Source organism: Zeugodacus cucurbitae, chromosome 3 (genome assembly GCF_028554725.1).
Source record: "Zeugodacus cucurbitae isolate PBARC_wt_2022May chromosome 3, idZeuCucr1.2, whole genome shotgun sequence".
In the NCBI taxonomy this organism is placed as follows: domain Eukaryota; kingdom Metazoa; phylum Arthropoda; class Insecta; order Diptera; family Tephritidae; genus Zeugodacus; species Zeugodacus cucurbitae.
In genome coordinates this window covers 34,117,959-34,135,886 of record NC_071668.1, presented here as the reverse complement: position 1 = coordinate 34,135,886, position 17,928 = coordinate 34,117,959, and the positions used below count along the sequence as shown (strand labels likewise).

General features: G+C 39.9%; 1 protein-coding gene and 1 long non-coding RNA gene across 3 annotated transcripts in view; one reads left to right on the top strand and one right to left on the bottom strand.

The window, feature by feature from the left end:
* Positions 1-6,354, bottom strand: part of LOC105219819 (protein diaphanous) — a 48,063-nt gene extending 41,709 nt beyond the window's left edge. The window contains exon 1 of the mRNA XM_054226334.1: positions 6,325-6,354. Within this exon, the coding sequence (XP_054082309.1) occupies positions 6,325-6,339 (15 nt within the window). The 5' untranslated portion in view covers positions 6,340-6,354. The remainder of the gene's footprint in view (positions 1-6,324) is intronic.
* LOC128920066 (uncharacterized) lies at positions 868-3,288 on the top strand. Of its 2 annotated transcripts, XR_008470196.1 has the most exons (4): positions 868-1,938; positions 2,002-2,354; positions 2,416-2,587; positions 2,645-3,288. It is a non-coding gene; the product is annotated as an uncharacterized LOC128920066 (long non-coding RNA). The 2 variants fall into 2 exon arrangements; XR_008470195.1 differs by having other exon boundaries at positions 868-2,354.
* Positions 6,355-17,928: the final 11,574 nt, after the last annotated feature.

Here is a 17,928-nt window from a genome sequence, read left to right as displayed (position 1 = left end):
CAACTTATACAACAGGAGTTGCCTTTCAATCATACAATACAAATTCGAACTCAAATATGCCGTATTATGGAGAAGCACTGCAAAATATGCTACAACAACAGGTATTATTGAAATTACGAATATAAATATTGTAATTATTTCTAACCAACTACACATATTTTTGAGGCATTGGATGATGTACAACAAATTAAATCGGACTATTGGCGTAGCAGTTTCACTACTTATTTTTGACGTGTCTCCTATGATGCCCTTGAATATACACAATGGATAGTTAAGTAAAATATGTAAATTTTGTCAATGTATAAGTGATAGCCACAAAAATGTTTGTAAAAATTAAACTTTAATGTTAATATTTAAAAATTAATCTGTAATAATTATTTATAATGTAAAAAAATTATTATAAACTATTTACAATTAAATAAATAAAAAAATACAATCTTCTTTTTTTATTTCTAAACGAAATAAAGCATGAACGAGGTGCCCACAGAACAAATTTTTAGTAACGAGGCGGTGACCAAATTACTGTGTCTAAGGGGTTACCATAGAAGTGATGAAGCAAACAAACGACTTCAGATGGCACCGCTAACCACAGAGTGACGTGTGGCTTTCCAAAATAATAGAAAACCCGTTTTCCTGATGCTTGAACAAGAGTGACCACGAAAATAATATATGCTTTTTATACTGGTAGCCAATGGACCATAAGATAAGTAACTCTATCCGTCTTGCAAGGATATGTTTTACAACCGCTTTCTATAAATACATATACAGTATGTCAAGAAAGTGTTGTGACAAGAGAAAGTATCGTTTTCGCAATTTTTTTTGCAAACATATTCTGTTGCGATTTTTTTAAAGTTATATATAGTTTGGAATATGTAAAAGGATATGCAATAGGTAAAATTTAGCAAAAATAGTACATTTTAAAACACAAAAATTAAACACATGTGCTGAACACATAGAAGATGACAAGCGACGAGCGACATCTGTCAAATATTAAAATACACGCGTTCTTTTGGGCACAGATTTTTTGACAACAGCACAACTACGCGACAACAGGCTTGTAGTTGTCGTTGTCGCCAAATTAGAAATGTTTATAATTTTGCCGACGACAATGGCCGCTGTAGAGCTGCCACTAACATGTGAAATGTAAAATTATTCAAAGTTCTCACAAGTATGACGTTATTTTTCCAGCAGAAACGTAAAATAGCTTTGATATAAAATTTATAATAGCAATCGATTATTTAAAACAAATAAATATACTATTTTTACATTTTTCGCACAAATAATTTCACTTTAAACTAAATATGTAAATTTTATTGAAGTGAAAGTTTTCAGTCCGGCAACAATGAAATTGCTATTTGATATGTTGCTGCCATCTTCAAAATGTTCAAGACGCTGGCTTCAAAGCGACATTTGTGATCAGCCGTCGCTACGTCGTGTCGTGTCGTCGTTTTTGTGTTCAGCACTTGACAATAAGTTCGCATGATCAACTTGAAAGGAACCCAGCAAGTCATGGGTACTGAAACTCCAACACATTCAAAGAAATTTAAAAAACACCACTACATACACACATACGAAACAAAGGGTAAAATGTGCATAAACATTTAACTCAACTCTTCTCTCATACAGCACCCTGAATGATAGAAAGAAACAACCAAAGTTCTCGTGTTTGAACAAGTTTTGTTTTGAGCTATATCATGGCTGCTTGTGAAGTATTATTTTGCGTGTTTTATTTAATTCAGTGAACTGCAGCCTAATTAAAGTTTAAATTTTTGAAGCACGTATTTTTAAATAAGTAAAACGTAAAATAAAAGTTTTCTAAAGCCAAAATATGGAATTGAAGAGAATGATACAGTAATACTTCATCGCACTGTCAATTCGAAGCACGCAATAGAAGCTACGCCAACAATGGTCAACATCAATGGCGAAACCATTGAATACGTAAATAATTGTTGAATATAATAATATTATCTTGCCTTAAATTCTAATTAATTTTCCACACAGATATTTCAACCTCATATGGCGCGTTTAAGGTACGCAAACTTATTGGTGTCACTTATTGTAGCAGCGTAGAACTTCTGAAGCGATGGAATATGTGCTGCAAGCAAATCCAAAACTATGGATGCAAACGCTGCTACATGTAACACAAATCATTTACAATTAAACCTTTTGGTCAACACAAGCACGTGAAGAATTGGAACGACGTGGTTTGGGTGCTTTTGTAACCGTTTATCATCGCGACGTGCGTTAACTGGGTTTGGCCAATGATCTAGAGGGCAAAGCAGTGGCAGTATTTATGAACTTACCGGCACCTCAGTTGGTCGTGCCATTAGCAGCTAAAGCACAGAAATTAAAGGGTAAATTTAAGTGAATGTTTGTGATCATAAAAATTTAAAAACTTCTTGTATGTTTAATTAGGAGGACTTTTTTGATTCATTTTCACCTTGTATTGAGGAATCATAACGTTATTGTATCGCTTTACAAGGACATGGATTCACCGAAATTAGTTCAATGGAAATACTACAGCAAGAGCATGGATGTTAAGACTAGAACGTTGATAGTGCTAGATTTAGAATTCCTGAAACATAAGGTAATTATTACCAACTTTTATGTTGTAAAAATTCTAATTTTACTTTATATTTTATAGAAACCCTCCTCCCAGAAAATGGACGACTAGTACTAGTGAAATTAATGAAAGAACAGATCTTCCAAATCTCCTAAAGAAACCAAAATAGTCCTCACATAATGTGCACAGCTTACACTTCCAGGCCGCTCGGGGTATTTGACATTTGCCACTCTTCCTCCAGCTTTGTCAGATAGCAAAAATTGTTCAAATATTCAATACGTTATACATATGTATATAATGTAGTACGATAATCTATACTAATATTATAAAGCTGAAGAGTTTGTTTGTTTGTTTGTTTGAACGCGCTAATCTCCGAAACTACTGGTTAGAATTGAATAATTATTTTTGTGTTGGATAGTCCATTTATCGAGGAAGGCTATAGGCTATATAGCATCATCATCAATGTGTAAAAAAGTATATTACTTTGTTTCTAATAGTTTCACAGTAATTAATCCTTTTTTGTCGGTGAGAATAAATGACTGTAACAGCATACATTATTTCAAAGGATTCTTCATCTTCTTGACTGGCGTAGACACCGTTTACGCGGTTATAGCCGAGTCCAAAACAGCGCGCCATGTATCCCTCCTTCTGGCAGTTTGGCGCCAATTGGTTATACCAAGAGAAGCGAGGTCTCTCTCCACCTGGTCCTTCCATCGGAGTGGAGGTCTCCCTCTTTCTGGGCTTCCACCAGAAGGTACTGCATCGAATACTTTCAGAGCTGGAGCACTTTCATCCATTCGAACAACATGACTTAGCCAGCGTAGCCGCTGTCTTTTTATTCGCTGGACTATGCCTATGTCGTCGAACAACATATACAGCTCATCATTTCATCTTTTACGGTATTCGCCGTTGCCAATGTTTAAGGGACCATAAATCTTCCGCAAAACCTTTCTCTCGAAAACTCCTACTCTAACTACCGAGATTGCCGCTTAACTACAAAATGTTACCAATGTGTATGTATTGGTAAAAGCAGAAAAAATTTGCATATGTAGTGGTGTATGAGTTAGCTCCGTCTTGTAGGGCATATATATATATATATTGTAGTAGTAATACATTTATAAAGTAAATATAATAATAAACAACTAAATGGCATGATATTTTAAATAAATATGAAATATAATTAATGATTTGTTATTAAATTCTCATTTGGGATTATGGTAGAACTAACCGAAAATAGCGGGTATAGTTTCTGGGCTTTTGTGGGTCGCAGTACTGAAAGTGCACATGGAGTTTTCGTTCGCAGTTTTGGGTCTTTCATCCGTAATAGTACCAAGAACAGTACTAAAAGTGCACTGTAGGTTTGGTTCGCATCATCCGTGATTGTACCAAGATCATTCACAGAATTGTGCAAGAGGTATATATAAATTGTTAAATGTAATGTGCAAGAAATGGATGAACGATGACACGTACACAATAGTTTGGGGTACTTTTGTCAACTCGCCCTTAAGAATGGCACAGAAACTTTCATTGAAACTGCTAGTACCGCTCCCTGGCATTTCACCGAAGAATTCGCCGGTACCTGTCTTGCAGGGAAGCTCTTTCCCGTGTAACGACGGTGAGGTGAGCAATATAGCCTTACTGGCTGCATAATTCTGATGTCACATAATAGTTATCACTATAAATATGGTGAAAATTGATTTAAGTTATTGGGGAAATTTTTATTAACCATCCGACGATTTCAGGGTTAAAACAAATGTAGTTGGATAGCGGTAATTCTTCAGATTCCGAAAAATGTTGCCAGATACTTATAGTTTTCGAAATATTCGAATTTTAAGTTGAACATTTGACAAATTTTATCACGTAATTTCTTGTTATTGTAACGGATTTCCACAATCTGTCGCTAACGCTGAAACTCTACCCCGAGTTCGATCACTGGATTGTCAAATAAAAGTCACACTTTAATGGCTACACACTAATCTTCATTTCTAAGGCGCCTGCTGCACGTTCAGTATTTATCGTGATATTATGCAATATTGATGAATCACGATCCATATCACAAAATATTTAAATATTTTAAAACCCAGATCGCGGATCGTGGATTGCAAGATACATATCAATAATACCGTGAGCTGAAGAGGGTAGCGAGACACATTTGCAGACAAAAACAGAAAGAGGCCGAAATGCGTGAATATGAAGAGCTTGACAAGATCCGGCGACTAACTGAATGTTCCAAGACCGGAGCACACTTCTATAGGACCCCCAGAGGTGATCTAGTTGTTGATGACCAGAGTATACTGAGTTTGTGGAGCGAACACTTCTCCAACCTGCTGAATGGAAGTGAAAGTACAACACCAGGATAAGGCGGACCCGATTCCACAAACGACGACGATGGAACAGATGTTCCATTGCCCGACCGTGAAGAAATTAGAATTGCAATTACACGCCTGAAGAACAACAAGGCGGCGAGGCTGATAGATTGCCATCCGAGCTATTCAAATACGGCGGCGAAGAACTGATAGGGTGCATGCATCAGCTTCTTTGCGGAATATGGCCGGAAGGAAGCATGCCCGACGATTGGAATCTCAGTGTACTCTGCCCAATCCATAAAAAGGGAAACCCCACAATCTTCGCCAATTACCGTGGGATAAGCCTCCTTAACATCGCTTATAAGGTTCTATCGAGCGTACTGTTTGAAAGACTAAAGCCCACCGTCAACAAACTGATTGGACCTTATCAGTGTGGCTTTAGACCTGGAAAATCCACATCTTACCAGATATTTACCATGCGCCAAATCTTTGAAAAGACCCGTGAAAAGAGGATCGACACACATCATCTCTTTGTCGATTTTAAAGCTGCTTTCGACAGCACGAAAAGGAGCTGCCTTTATGCCGCGATGTCTGAATTTGGTATCCCCGCAACAGCTGTGTAAGCTGACGTTGAGCAACACCAAAAGCTCCGTCAAGATCGGGAAGGACCTCTCCGGGTTTCAGACAAGGTGATTCACTATCGTGTGACTTCTTTAACCTGATGCTGGAGAAAATAATACGAGCTGCAGATCTAAATAGAGAAGGTACAATTTTCTATAAGAGTGTACAGCTACTGGTGTACGCCGATGATATCGATATCATTGGAAACAACACCCGCGCCGTTAGTTCTGCTTTTTACAGACTGGATAAGGAAGCGAAGCGTATGGGTCTGGTGGTGAACGAGGATAAGACGAAATATCTCCAGTCGTTAAAAAAACAGTCAGCGCATTCGCGTCTTGGCTCCCACGTCACTGTTGACAGTCATAACTTTGAAGTTGTAGATAAGTTCGTCTATCTGGGAACCAGCAATAACATTGTCAGCCTAGAAATCCAACGCAGAATCACCTTTGCCAACAAGTGCTACCATGGACTGAGTAGGCAATTGAAAAGTAAAGTCCTCTCTCGACGAACAAAAACCAAACTCTACAAGTCTTTCATCATTCGAGTACTACTTTACGGTGCAGAAGCGTGGACGATGTTAACATCCGATGCGACGGCACTAGGAGTTTTCGAGAGAAAGTTTTCGATTATATATATATATCTACAGAGCTTAATGCTTGTAATAACTAAAAAAAAAATTTAACAACTTTTTAACATCAAAATACAAATTATTCTAAATAAATATTTTGGACACAATGCAACAGATGCATTCTTGTACATAAATACACATGTACATACATATGTACATCTTAATACGCACTAACTCAACATGCACATATACGCATTTATATTTACCATGTTATTTTCCATTGTTTTCTGCGTTGTTGTTGTCATATATTACACCAATTCTAAATCCATAAAACTGAAATTATTTAAAATTTCTAATTTGTATTATGTATTAAAAATATATGAAACATACCTCCACCAATTTCACCGTCATCTCCTTGCTCCTCCTTTGCTGTGCACACATGTATAACTACAATGAAATGAAATTTTAATTATAAAAACAAATAACAAAAGTAACACAAATAATGCATTTATAAAAAAACAAACACTTAACAAAATAAAAGAAATATTTAAAAGGCACTTACATCCATTCACCCAAAATTTTATTTTCAAATGAACAGCGGCCATGGAGGCGATTTTGAACGGTTCATTGTATCTCTCTCTTACACATACAAAAATTAGGGTTAATGAATTTTGCTATTCTAACTACCGAGATTGCCACTTAACTACAAAATGTTAGCAATGTGTATGTATTGGTAAAAGCTGAAAAAATTTGCATGTGTAGTAGTGTATGAGTTAGCTCCGTCTTGTAGGGCACATATGTATATAGTGTAGTAGTAATACATGTATAAAGTAAATATAATTATAAACACCTAAATGGCATGATATTTGCAATAAATATGAAATATATTTAATAATTTTGCTATTTAATTCACATTTGGGGATTTGGTAAAACTAACCGAAAATAGTTGGATTAGTTTCAGAGCTTTTGTGTTTCGCAGTACTGAAAGTGCACGTGGAGTTTTCATTCGCAGTTTTGGATCTTTCATCCGTGATTGTGCAAGAGATATATATACATTGCTAAATGATGAATGTAATGTGCAAGAAAGAGATGAACGATCACTTTTGTCAATTCGTCTTTAAAAATAGCTTAGAAACTTTCATAGAAACTGCTAGTACCGCTCCTTGACTTTCCACCGAAGAATTCGCCGGTACCTAACCAACAACAATCACCACTCAGACAACAACACCGGCATCAGCAGCAACAACAACTAATACATATTCAAATTCAGAATAAAGCCAAAATCGCACAACACAACCGGCCCTGGTTATTTTGTTTGTTTTATTTCTAACCAACTATAAATATTTTTCAGGCATAGGATGATGTACAACAAATTACATCGGACTTTTGGAGAAGCAGTTTTACTACTTATTTTTGACCAGCTAAACACAGTGTCTCCATCATAGCTCCTGGATCTACACAATGAATAGTTAACATGTTAACAGAGCTCAAAAAACAACATTGAGGCGCCAAAGTTGTTAATTTTTCTTCTGATTTGACTATGCAGGAATTATTAAGCTGAACTTCCAATTTTAATTTTCAATATTATGATTGTTAATTTAAGTTTTTAACGTTCGCAAAAGCACTAAATTTCTTAATTAAAATGTAAAATATGAATCTACGAATATGATAATGAAAGTTTACTTTGTACTGAAATGCTAATATTAAAAATTATTCTATAATATTTATTGAAAATGTAATATACCATACTAATTTATAAATGTAAATACCCCATACAATTGAATAAATAAAAATAAAAAAAACAACTTAATTTTTAAACCAAAAATTAGGTGATCTATAGAATGAAACTGGAATACCATTGAACCAAACGGTGTCCCAACAAATGATCAATAAATTTGCTTCCTGTGACTAAGGGGTGACCCTGAAAATGAAAAATCAAACAATCTCTACTGATAGATGGCTGATTAAATAAAGAACTACTACAGATTTTGTAAAAATTTATCCTTAGGGGGTGAGATCGACATGTTCGATATCTGGCGCTTTGAAAAGTTATAGTCCGTTTTCGACAATTTTTTCACAAGTGAAGCCAGAGATGATATGCACTATTTATGTAAAGTTTTATTCCGCTATATTCATTGGTTCCTTATGTTTACATTATAAAGTGAAGGAATGAGATGGAATTCCAAATTGAGTTATAAGGAAAGTATTCGTGGATGTGAACCGATTTGGCCCATTTATCCGTGTTATCAGAGTGTCAAGAAAATATTATATACCGAATTTCATTCGAATCGGTCGAGTAGTTTCTGAGATATAGTTTTTGACCCATAAGTGGTCGCTGCCACGCTCATTTTCCGTTTTGTAAAAAATCTGAGTGCAGCTTCTTTCTGCTATTTCTTCTGTAAAATTTAGTGTTTCTGAAGTTTTTCGTTAGTGAAATAACCCACTTTTAGTAATTTTCAACCTAACCTTTGTATGGGAGGTGGGCGTGGGTATTATCCGATTTCAACTGATTTCATGGTGTGTGGGGGGTACGTAAGAGAAGTGACTGCAGAAAGTTTGGTTTATATAGCTTTGTTGGTTTGCGAGATATATACAAATAACCGATTTGGAGGCGGGGCCACGCCCACTTACCCAAAAAAATTACATCCAAAAAAGTCCCTTCCTAGTGCGATCCTTTATTCCAAATTTTACTTTTATAACTTAGTTATGACACTCTATGTATTTTCGGTTTTCGTCATTTTGTGGGCGTGGCAGTGGACCGATTTTCGAAAGCAACGCTCTCACGGTCCCAAGGAATATTTGTGACAAGTTTCGTCCAGATATCTAAAAGTTTACTCAAGTTACAGCTTGCACATATGGACAGACGGACGGACGGACAGACATCCTGATTTCAAATCTACTCGTCACCCTGATCACTTTGGTATATATGACTCTATATCAAACGCTTTTAGTTTTAGGTGTTACAAACAACCGTTATGTGAACAAAACTATAATACTCTCGTAGCAACTTTGCTGCGAGAGTATAACAACAAACAAAACCAAACAGCGAGAAGGGTACTCCTAGCTCAGGGAGAAGACCACGCTTCCTTGATGCTCTAACGGCAGAGGAGCGTTCGCTGTTCGAGGAGAACGCGAGAGACGACGATGTATCCTCAACGAGCAGCGGCAGAGTAGGCAAACCACTACTCCTGGCATCCCAGGCGGGAGAAAACCCAAAGGAGGTTCGAGCGAGTACGAACCCCTGCAATGTACCCTTTATCGCAGAAGATAACAGCAAGGAGCCGGCGAAGAAACGGCCTGGCAAACAAACAGAGTCCAATAAGAGACGGGGGCACAGGTGGGGTAAATACCCTCCGCTACCTGAGGCAGGCTGCCCAGGTGGTCCAGACGATCGCCGCAGGGTAGGAATGAGTGGGACCACTGTAAAGTGCTACCATCGACATCTGGATGAGGGAAAATTTAATGAAGTAGCAAAGGAACTTGCCCTTGGCAGAATACGAGGTGACGGAGGAAGCAATGCCAAAAAAGCGCCTGTGGCAAAAGGTACACAGAATAACTCTGACACCAGGAGGCAAGTAACATAAGAATTGCCAAATTCTAAGCGGCGCAGACCAGCCACGGCTCCGGAGTCGAGCGGGCAAGCTAGGACCCAAGAAGCATCCAGGGTAGTAGACAGCCAACACAGGAATGCGGACACTTTTAGGATCGTACGCATTGGAGTACTGCCGCTAAACTACCCAGAGATAGCTCTGGTCCCGGCCCAACTCACCGTCCTTCAAAACCGTATAATGAAGCGAGTAGCCAAATGATGGAGGCACGCTCTATCCTTCAGTGGCGGATATCCAGTGGAGGATAGCTAGGGTTATCTTCATACCCAAAATAGGTAGGAAGGATTACTCCTTGGCCAAATCTTTCAGGCCAATTAGTCTAACATCCTTCATGCTGAAAAGCATGGAGAAGATAGTCGATAATGAGATTAGAGCAAAGACTCTCAAGGTGCAACCTTTGCACGGATATCAGCATGCTTACAGAGCTGTTAGGTCTACCAACACCGCCCTGTACCAGCTAACGATTGAGATCCGGAAATCTCTAGAGGACGGAGAAGTAGCACTATGTGCCTTCCTAGACATCGAGTGAACATTCGATAATGCCTCACACTCTGCTATGAAAAAGAGGCAAATTGCCGATCCAATCTGCAGATGAACGGAAGCGCTGCTTAGATCGAGAATCGCTGAGACTATCTCAGGGGAAAGCAAAATTCAGATCGGCACCACTAGGGGCTGCCTTCAAGGGGGGTTCTGTCCCTTTTGCTCTGGAGCCTCCTGGTGGACGATCTCCTAGTGATATTATCTGAGAACGGAATCCGCTGTCAAGGATATGCGGACGACATAGTGATACTGGCAATAGGCAAATTCGAAAGTACCCTCTGTGATATCATTCAGAGAGGTCTAAGTTTAGCAAAACGCTGGTGCGACAAGGTTGGACTGGGCATCAATCCTGCCAAAACAACCATCGTCCCTTATACTAGTCGGAGAATCCTGCCGGCTCTAAGGACCATTAAACTTAGCGGCAGTGATATTGAATTCTCCAGCGTAGTGAAATATCTAAGAATCACCTTGGACGCTTCTCTTCGCTGGAATAATCAGGTGGATAATATGGTTACCAAGGCAACCAAAGCACTCATGGTGTGTAAACGTCTGACTGGCAGGACTTGGGGCTGCAGCCCACACATTATTAGATGGATGTACACCATGATAGTAAGACCAATTATCGCATATGGAGCAGTGACATGGACTGGCAAGGCTTCCCTTTCTGTAGTGAAGCTAAAGCTGGCCAAACTGCAAAGGCTAGCCTGTGTATGCATATGCGGAGCGATGAGGACATGTCCCACAGCAGCGATGGAGGCTATCCTAAACCTCACCCCACTGCACTTTGTGATCAAACACTGCGCCGACCAGACCATTCTGCAAATGGCAGCGGACGGTTATGGAAAAGGCAAAGTAATATCATCCAGGAACATGATGGAGATTGGCGAGAGACTTCCTCTAGCACTCCTTCCTAGAGATGATACCATCCGAGAAACAAATTTTCCTAGGAGATTCACGATCACCCTATGCAAAATAGACAACTGGAACAGTCAGCCCTTTGAAGCTTTATTGAAAAGCAACTCGCTGCATTGGTACACTGGGTGCTTTTCCTAGCATCTACCAGGCTGAAGTTTATGCAATATACCGGTTCGCTGAAATAAACATTCAGCGTAGGTATCATAACGAGAGAATTGCCATCATGAGCGATAGCCAAGCGGCTCTAAAAGCGCTTTCCTCATACGAAACGAAGTCCCGCTTGGTTAGAAAGTGCATGGATAGGCTTAATTATCTATCAACGTGCAATAAAGTTCACCTCATCTGGGTGCGGGACATAAAGGGATAGAAGGGAACGAAATTGTGGACGAGCTCATACAGCTGCTGCAACTATACCGACTGGGCCAGAACCCTTTCTGGCAGTGGGTCCCCACACTATCCGGGATTTGTTCTGGGCAGAGGAAAAAAGAGTTAGGGATGAGCATTGGCGCCAGTCAGCTGGATTGCGTCAGTCGAAAGGTCTATTGGGAGGTTATAACGCCAAAAGATTCAAGTGCTTAATAAACCTCTCAAGGTGTAAACTAAGGATATTGGTGGGTATATACACTGGTCACTGTAAGCTCAGGAAACACCTTAATAATATGGGCTTGGTCTCGTCGCGGATCTGTCGATTCTGTGACATGGAGGACGAAACTGCCCTGCACTTACTACTGGAATGTGCAGCGCTTCACAGAAGCAGGAGCAAAGTTTTAGGATATACCATCCCAACAGAGGCGCGCATCGTCTCCCTTAGTCCTAATACTATCCTGGAATTTTTCAGGGTACTGGGTCTTATGGAGTCGCTGTAGACTTGGAGAGGGCACAATAGACCACTGGTCGTGGTGCTTTCCTCAATATTAATATTTATCTATCTATCTGTCAATTCCTTTTCCAATTCGTCGCAAGTGAGCCTTGAGGTGTCCAAAAGCTTTTTCGACAACTCTATGTGCTTTCGAAAGAGCGTAGTTGAATACCTTCTCACGATGAATTTGAATACCTTCTCGCAATAACAAATACAGGCACATTTCACTTATACCCCTTACAGACGGCGGCGTTAATTCGGATTAACTGCTCTAATCGGGGTTAATTCGAGAGTTATCTCAGTTAACTCCGTTTGCGGAGTCCCATTTAATCCTCAAAATTTTAGAGAGTTAGTGGGAGTATGTGCCATTTTCGTTGGCAACATTGTTAAACATGGCCGCTTTTAACCTATTGTGAATGAAAATATGCAATACTGACAGCTATTTTTCAAATAAATGGAAACAGAAATATACAGATGCAAAGAAATAGCTATTTTTTTCTAAAATGGAAGTTCTAATAATAACGCATTTATGTATATTTTTTAGTAATTAGTGATTTTGTACTAATTGTGCGGCTAACAACCGCAATACTTGCTTTCTATCCAATATTATTTTACCAAAATGAAAATATTATTGCCAATCAGCTGTTATAGGAGTTGATAACTCGTTACATATTTGGAACTGATTAAAAGCGCAGTTATTCCGAATTAATTTTGCCGTCTGTCTAGGCTATTAGTAAAGGACAATTCTCCAGTGACGACGTCTCATAAATTTGAGAATCATTACATGAAAATGCTTTGCATTCATTAAATATGTACTTGTATAATGCGTTTCCATATTTTACTTTGCATCAAGTAATGCCATTAAAACGGTGGAATACCACTCTTTGTAATTGTTATAATCCACAGCTTGTTCAGAGGATAGGTGAAACTCAATGTGGCATCCATCTGTAAATAATTATTAGATCACCTTTGTAATTCCAGAGATAGTCAGGATTTTCAAAAAAGAGTAAAATCTTACAAATATTCTCTGAAAATTTGAAGTTGATCCGATAATTACTTTTCGAGTTATTCGACAAATAACAAAGAGCGCTCAGGCACTCCAACACACTAGTGTCAAACTTTATATGCGTTTATCTCAAAACTATGTTTTTTGAACTGGTGACAACTGTAACTCGATAACCGCTCAGTAGATTTTAATGAAATTCGTATAGCTTTTAGAACACATAATAAACTTAGGCCTGATCCGAAGGATTTTTTTTTCAAAAATTTCGATTTTTTAAGACCAATTAACTATTGCTTTTTTCCCGAAAATCGAAAAAAAAAAAATTCCTGAGTTTTGTTAATTTTTGAAAAAACAAGCTTCGGATCAGGCTCAGGATTATCTATTTATAAAACTAATTTTTTTTATCCGCACAGCTTTGGTCAAAAGCTGCGAAGAGTGTTAATTTACAGGTAGTTGGTGCTGGCTGCTGTCGGCTTTCAGAAGATTATATTTTTAAAATTTATCAATATAATATTGAATAAATTACTTGGGAATATATTTAAAACTAAAGCCAATGAATGACAATAAAAAATTAATTAATTTTTGTATTGACTCATAATTAGTGTTTTCATAGTTTCACAGTAGAAACTTTGCTACCTAACAGTATAGAAACACACTTACGTATATGACAGCTGGTTTATAAATCTCCAACGGCAGTGAGAACAAGTAACCTGTTGTGAAGCGTTTAATCTAATCACTTCAAATTTTCTATCTGAACATGATATTAAATTGCATACTTTGGTGTATACTTGGTGATCAGGATAAAAAATGGGCACCACATATGATCTGCAATACCATGATGCGACCTAATCTACATTAGCAGATTAATAGAGCGAGCGATAGATCAGTAATACACAAAAAAAAAAGACCGATAGATCAGTAAAAAAAAATAGATCAGTAATACACAAAAAATCCTTGTTACATCTACTACAGCAGCCATATAAAGGAGCGCAAATTCGGTGTGGGATTCGTGGTGGGAGAGAGACTCCGTCGTCGAGTCCTGGCATTCACACCGGTGGATGAACGTCTAGCCACAATCCGCATCAAAGCGAGGTTCTTCAACATATCGCTGATTTGCGCCCACGCCCCAACGGAAGAGAAGGACGATGTGACCAAAGATGCTTTCTATGAGCGCCATGAACGTACCTATGAGCGCTTCCCCGCCACGATGTCAATATCGTGCTTGGCGATTTCGATTTCAACGCTAGAGTGGGTAAGGAAGGTGTCTTTGGCACAATAGTCGAATCCTAGATCGAATCACACGCAACCAGATGGATCATGTTGTGATAGATGGACGACATGTCTCCAGGATTTTTGATTTGCGTACGCTCCGTGGTTCCAACATCGACTCGGACCACTATCTTGTAGCAGCTAACATACGCACTCGCCTCTGTGTAGAAAAGCGCACACGTCAACAAACACAAGGAAGGTTCGACATCGAGAAGCTGCAATCACAACCGACAGCCGAACGATTTTCTACTCGACTTGCACTCCTGCTCTCTGAGAGCACTCATCAGCATCTCGGTATAAGGGAGCTGTGGGACGGCATATCAAACTCCTTACGTACAGCTGCAACCGAAACCATTGGTTTTCGGAAAAGCCAAAAAAACAGCTGGTATGATGAGGATTGTCGTCTCGCAGTGGAGAGAAAACAGACTGCCTACATCGCAATGTTGCGATCGACCGCAACACGAGCGGGATGGGAAAGATACCGAGAGCTGAAGAGGGAAGCGAGACGCATTTGCAGACAAAAAAAGAAAGAGGCCGAAATGCGTGCGTATGAAGAGCTTGACAAGCTGGCCGACAGGGGTAATGCTCGAAAATTTTACGAAAATATCCGGCGACTAACTGAAGGTTTCAAGACCGGAGCACACTCCTGTAGGACCCCCAGAGGTGATCTAGTTATTGATGACCAGAGTATACTGAGTTTGTGGAGCGAACACTTCTCCAGCCTGCTGAATGGCAGTGAAAGTGCAACAACAGGAGATGGCGAACCCGATTCCCCAATCGACGATGATGGAGCAGATGTTCCATTGCCCGACCGTGAAGAAATTCGAATAGCATTTACCCGCTTGAAGAACAATAAGGCGGCGGGGGCCGATGGATTACCGGCTGAGCTATTCAAATACGGCGGCGAAGAACTGATAAGGTGCTTGCATCAGCTTCTTTGCAGAATATGGTCGGAAGAAAGCATGCCTGACGATTGGACTCTCAGTGTACTCTGCCCAATACACAAAAAGGGAGATCCCACAATTTGCGCCAATTACCGTGGGATAAGCCTCCTAAATATCGCCTATAAGGTTCTATCGAGCGTACTGTGTGAAAGACTTAAGCCCACCATCAACAAACTGATTGGACCTTATCAGTGTGGCTTTAGACCTGGAAAATCAACAACCGACCAGATATTCATCATGCGCCAAATTTTGGAGAAGACCCGTGAAAATAGGATCGACACACACCATCTCTTTGTCGACTTTAAAGCTGCCTGCGACAGCACGAAAAGGAGTTGCCTTTATGCCGCGATGTCTGAATTTGGTATCCCCGCAAAACTAATACGGCTGTGTAAACTGACGTTGAGCAACACCAAAAGCTCCGTCAGGATCGGGAAGGACCTCTCCGAGCTGTTCGATACCAGACGAGGTTTCAGACAAGGTGACTCACTATCGTGCGACTTCTTTAACTTGATGCTGGAAAAAATTATAAGTGCTGCAGAGCTAAATAGAGAAGGTACAATCTTCTACAAGAGTGTACAGCTACTGGCGTACGCCGATGATATCGATATCATTGGAAACAACACCCGCGCCGTTAGTTCTGCTTTTTCCAGACTGGATAAGGAAGCGAAGCGTATGGGTCTGGTGGTGAACGAGGGCAAGACGAAATATCTCCTGTCATCAAACAAACAGTCAGCGCATTCGCGTCTTGGCTCCCACGTCACTGTTGACTGTTGACAGTCATAACTTTTAACTTTCTACCTGAGAACCAGCAATAACAGCAATAACAATGTCAGCCTGGAAATCCAACGCAGAATCACTCTTGCCAACAGGTGCTACTATGGACAATGTCAACACCCGGCACTAGAAGTTTTAGAGAGAAAGATTTTGCGGAAGATGTATGGTCATATTAAACGGCGAATACTGCAGATGATGGAACAATGACCTGTACGAAAAAAGACAACGGTTACGCTGGCAAGGTCATATTGTTCGAATGGACGAAAACACTCCCGCTTTGAAAGTGTTCGATGCAGTACCCGCTGGTGGAAGCAGAGGAAGAGGAAGACCTGGCTGCCCTTGGTATTACCAATTGGCTTTAACCAAGTGCTCACGCCACATAATTATGTATGAAGAAATCAGGAAAGCAGTCGAGCACAGATTCCTGTTCAGCTATTTTTCTCGATGCAGCTCAGACGTTTGGCAAGTTCTGGCATGAAGGCCTTTTAAGGAAAATCAAAAAGGTTTTACCATAAAAATTGCATAAAACTTTGGAGTCATACTTAAGAAACAGGAAATTTACAGTTAAAGTAGCAGATTTCAAATCAATCTCAGGGATCAAATACAAGCTCAGCTAGGACCAAATGCAAGCACGTTACATTTTCGCTAAGACCAGAGACGTATCGGGCAGTTAAAATAAACAATACCACAAGCGAATGAACTAACTTATCATGAGATTCACCTATATCTCAAGTGGCGAAAACATATAGCGAGTAAAATATCTTACATGAAGGTAAGCAAATTTAAAGAGGCTTTCAAACAAAAATTCTAAACTTAGTTAGACAACAAAGTTTTGTCATAAAGTCGATTTGTATTCAACTATCACGGGTTCACCATTGTTTATTCGTAATGAAAATATCTACAAAGATCTTCCCATGTCTATGTTAAATAAAAAAGGATACAAGAAAGAAATAGATATGAATTTGGAACATTTCTGTAATTAAACTCGCTTTAAAGCATGCGTAAAGAGTAACGTACTACGCGTCTAGTTTTAAATTTATTTAAGAATTTATTGCTTATTGTTAGGTTTAAAAATATGGAGGATGGAGTCATATGTAGAAGTTTACGTAAGTGAGGAAAGTTTCTGACTGTCATTCACTTGGGAGTGGCCAGGAACGATTCTTTTACATGTGGCTCAAGCAGCTCACGACTTCCGGTTTTAGACCAAGTATCCTCTGGGTAGCTAACAAACATCCGTTTGGAGGCGAGCTAAAGTGAGAAGGCGAAACCCGCTTCTGCGATTGTGCGTAGGGTTTGGGACCCACCACATAAAAACACCCCCCAATGAAAAGAACAAAACAGCCTCGGATGAGAGACCCCAATTTTGATGACGACCACTGCAAACGTTTAAAGGACTACGATTTAAGGGCATGCACCTGGAACGTCCGGACCCTTAATTGGGAAGGTGCCTCTGCCCAGCTAGTTGATGTCCTCGTAAGAGTAAAGGCTGACATCACCGCAATCCAAGAAATGCGATGGACGGGACAAGGACGGAAGAAGGTGGGTCCTTGTGACATGTATTACAGCGGCCATATAAAGGAGCGCAAATTCGGTGTGGGGTTCGTGGTGGGAGAGAGACTCCGTCGTCGAGTCCTGGCATTCACTCCGGTGGATGAACGTCTAGCCACAATCCGCATCAAAGCGAGGTTCTTCAACATATCGCTGATTTGCGCCCACGCCCCGACGGAAGAGAAGGACGAAGTGATCAAAGATACCTTCTATGAGCGCCATGAACGTACCTATGAGCGCTGCCCCCGCCACGATGTCAAAATCGTGCTTGGCGATTTCAACGATAGGGTGGGTAAAGAAGCTGTCTTTGGCACAACAGTCGGAAAATTCAGCCTCCATGACGAAACATCACCAAACGGTCTGAGGCTGATCGACTTCGCCGGGGCCCGAAATATGGTCGTCTGTAGTAC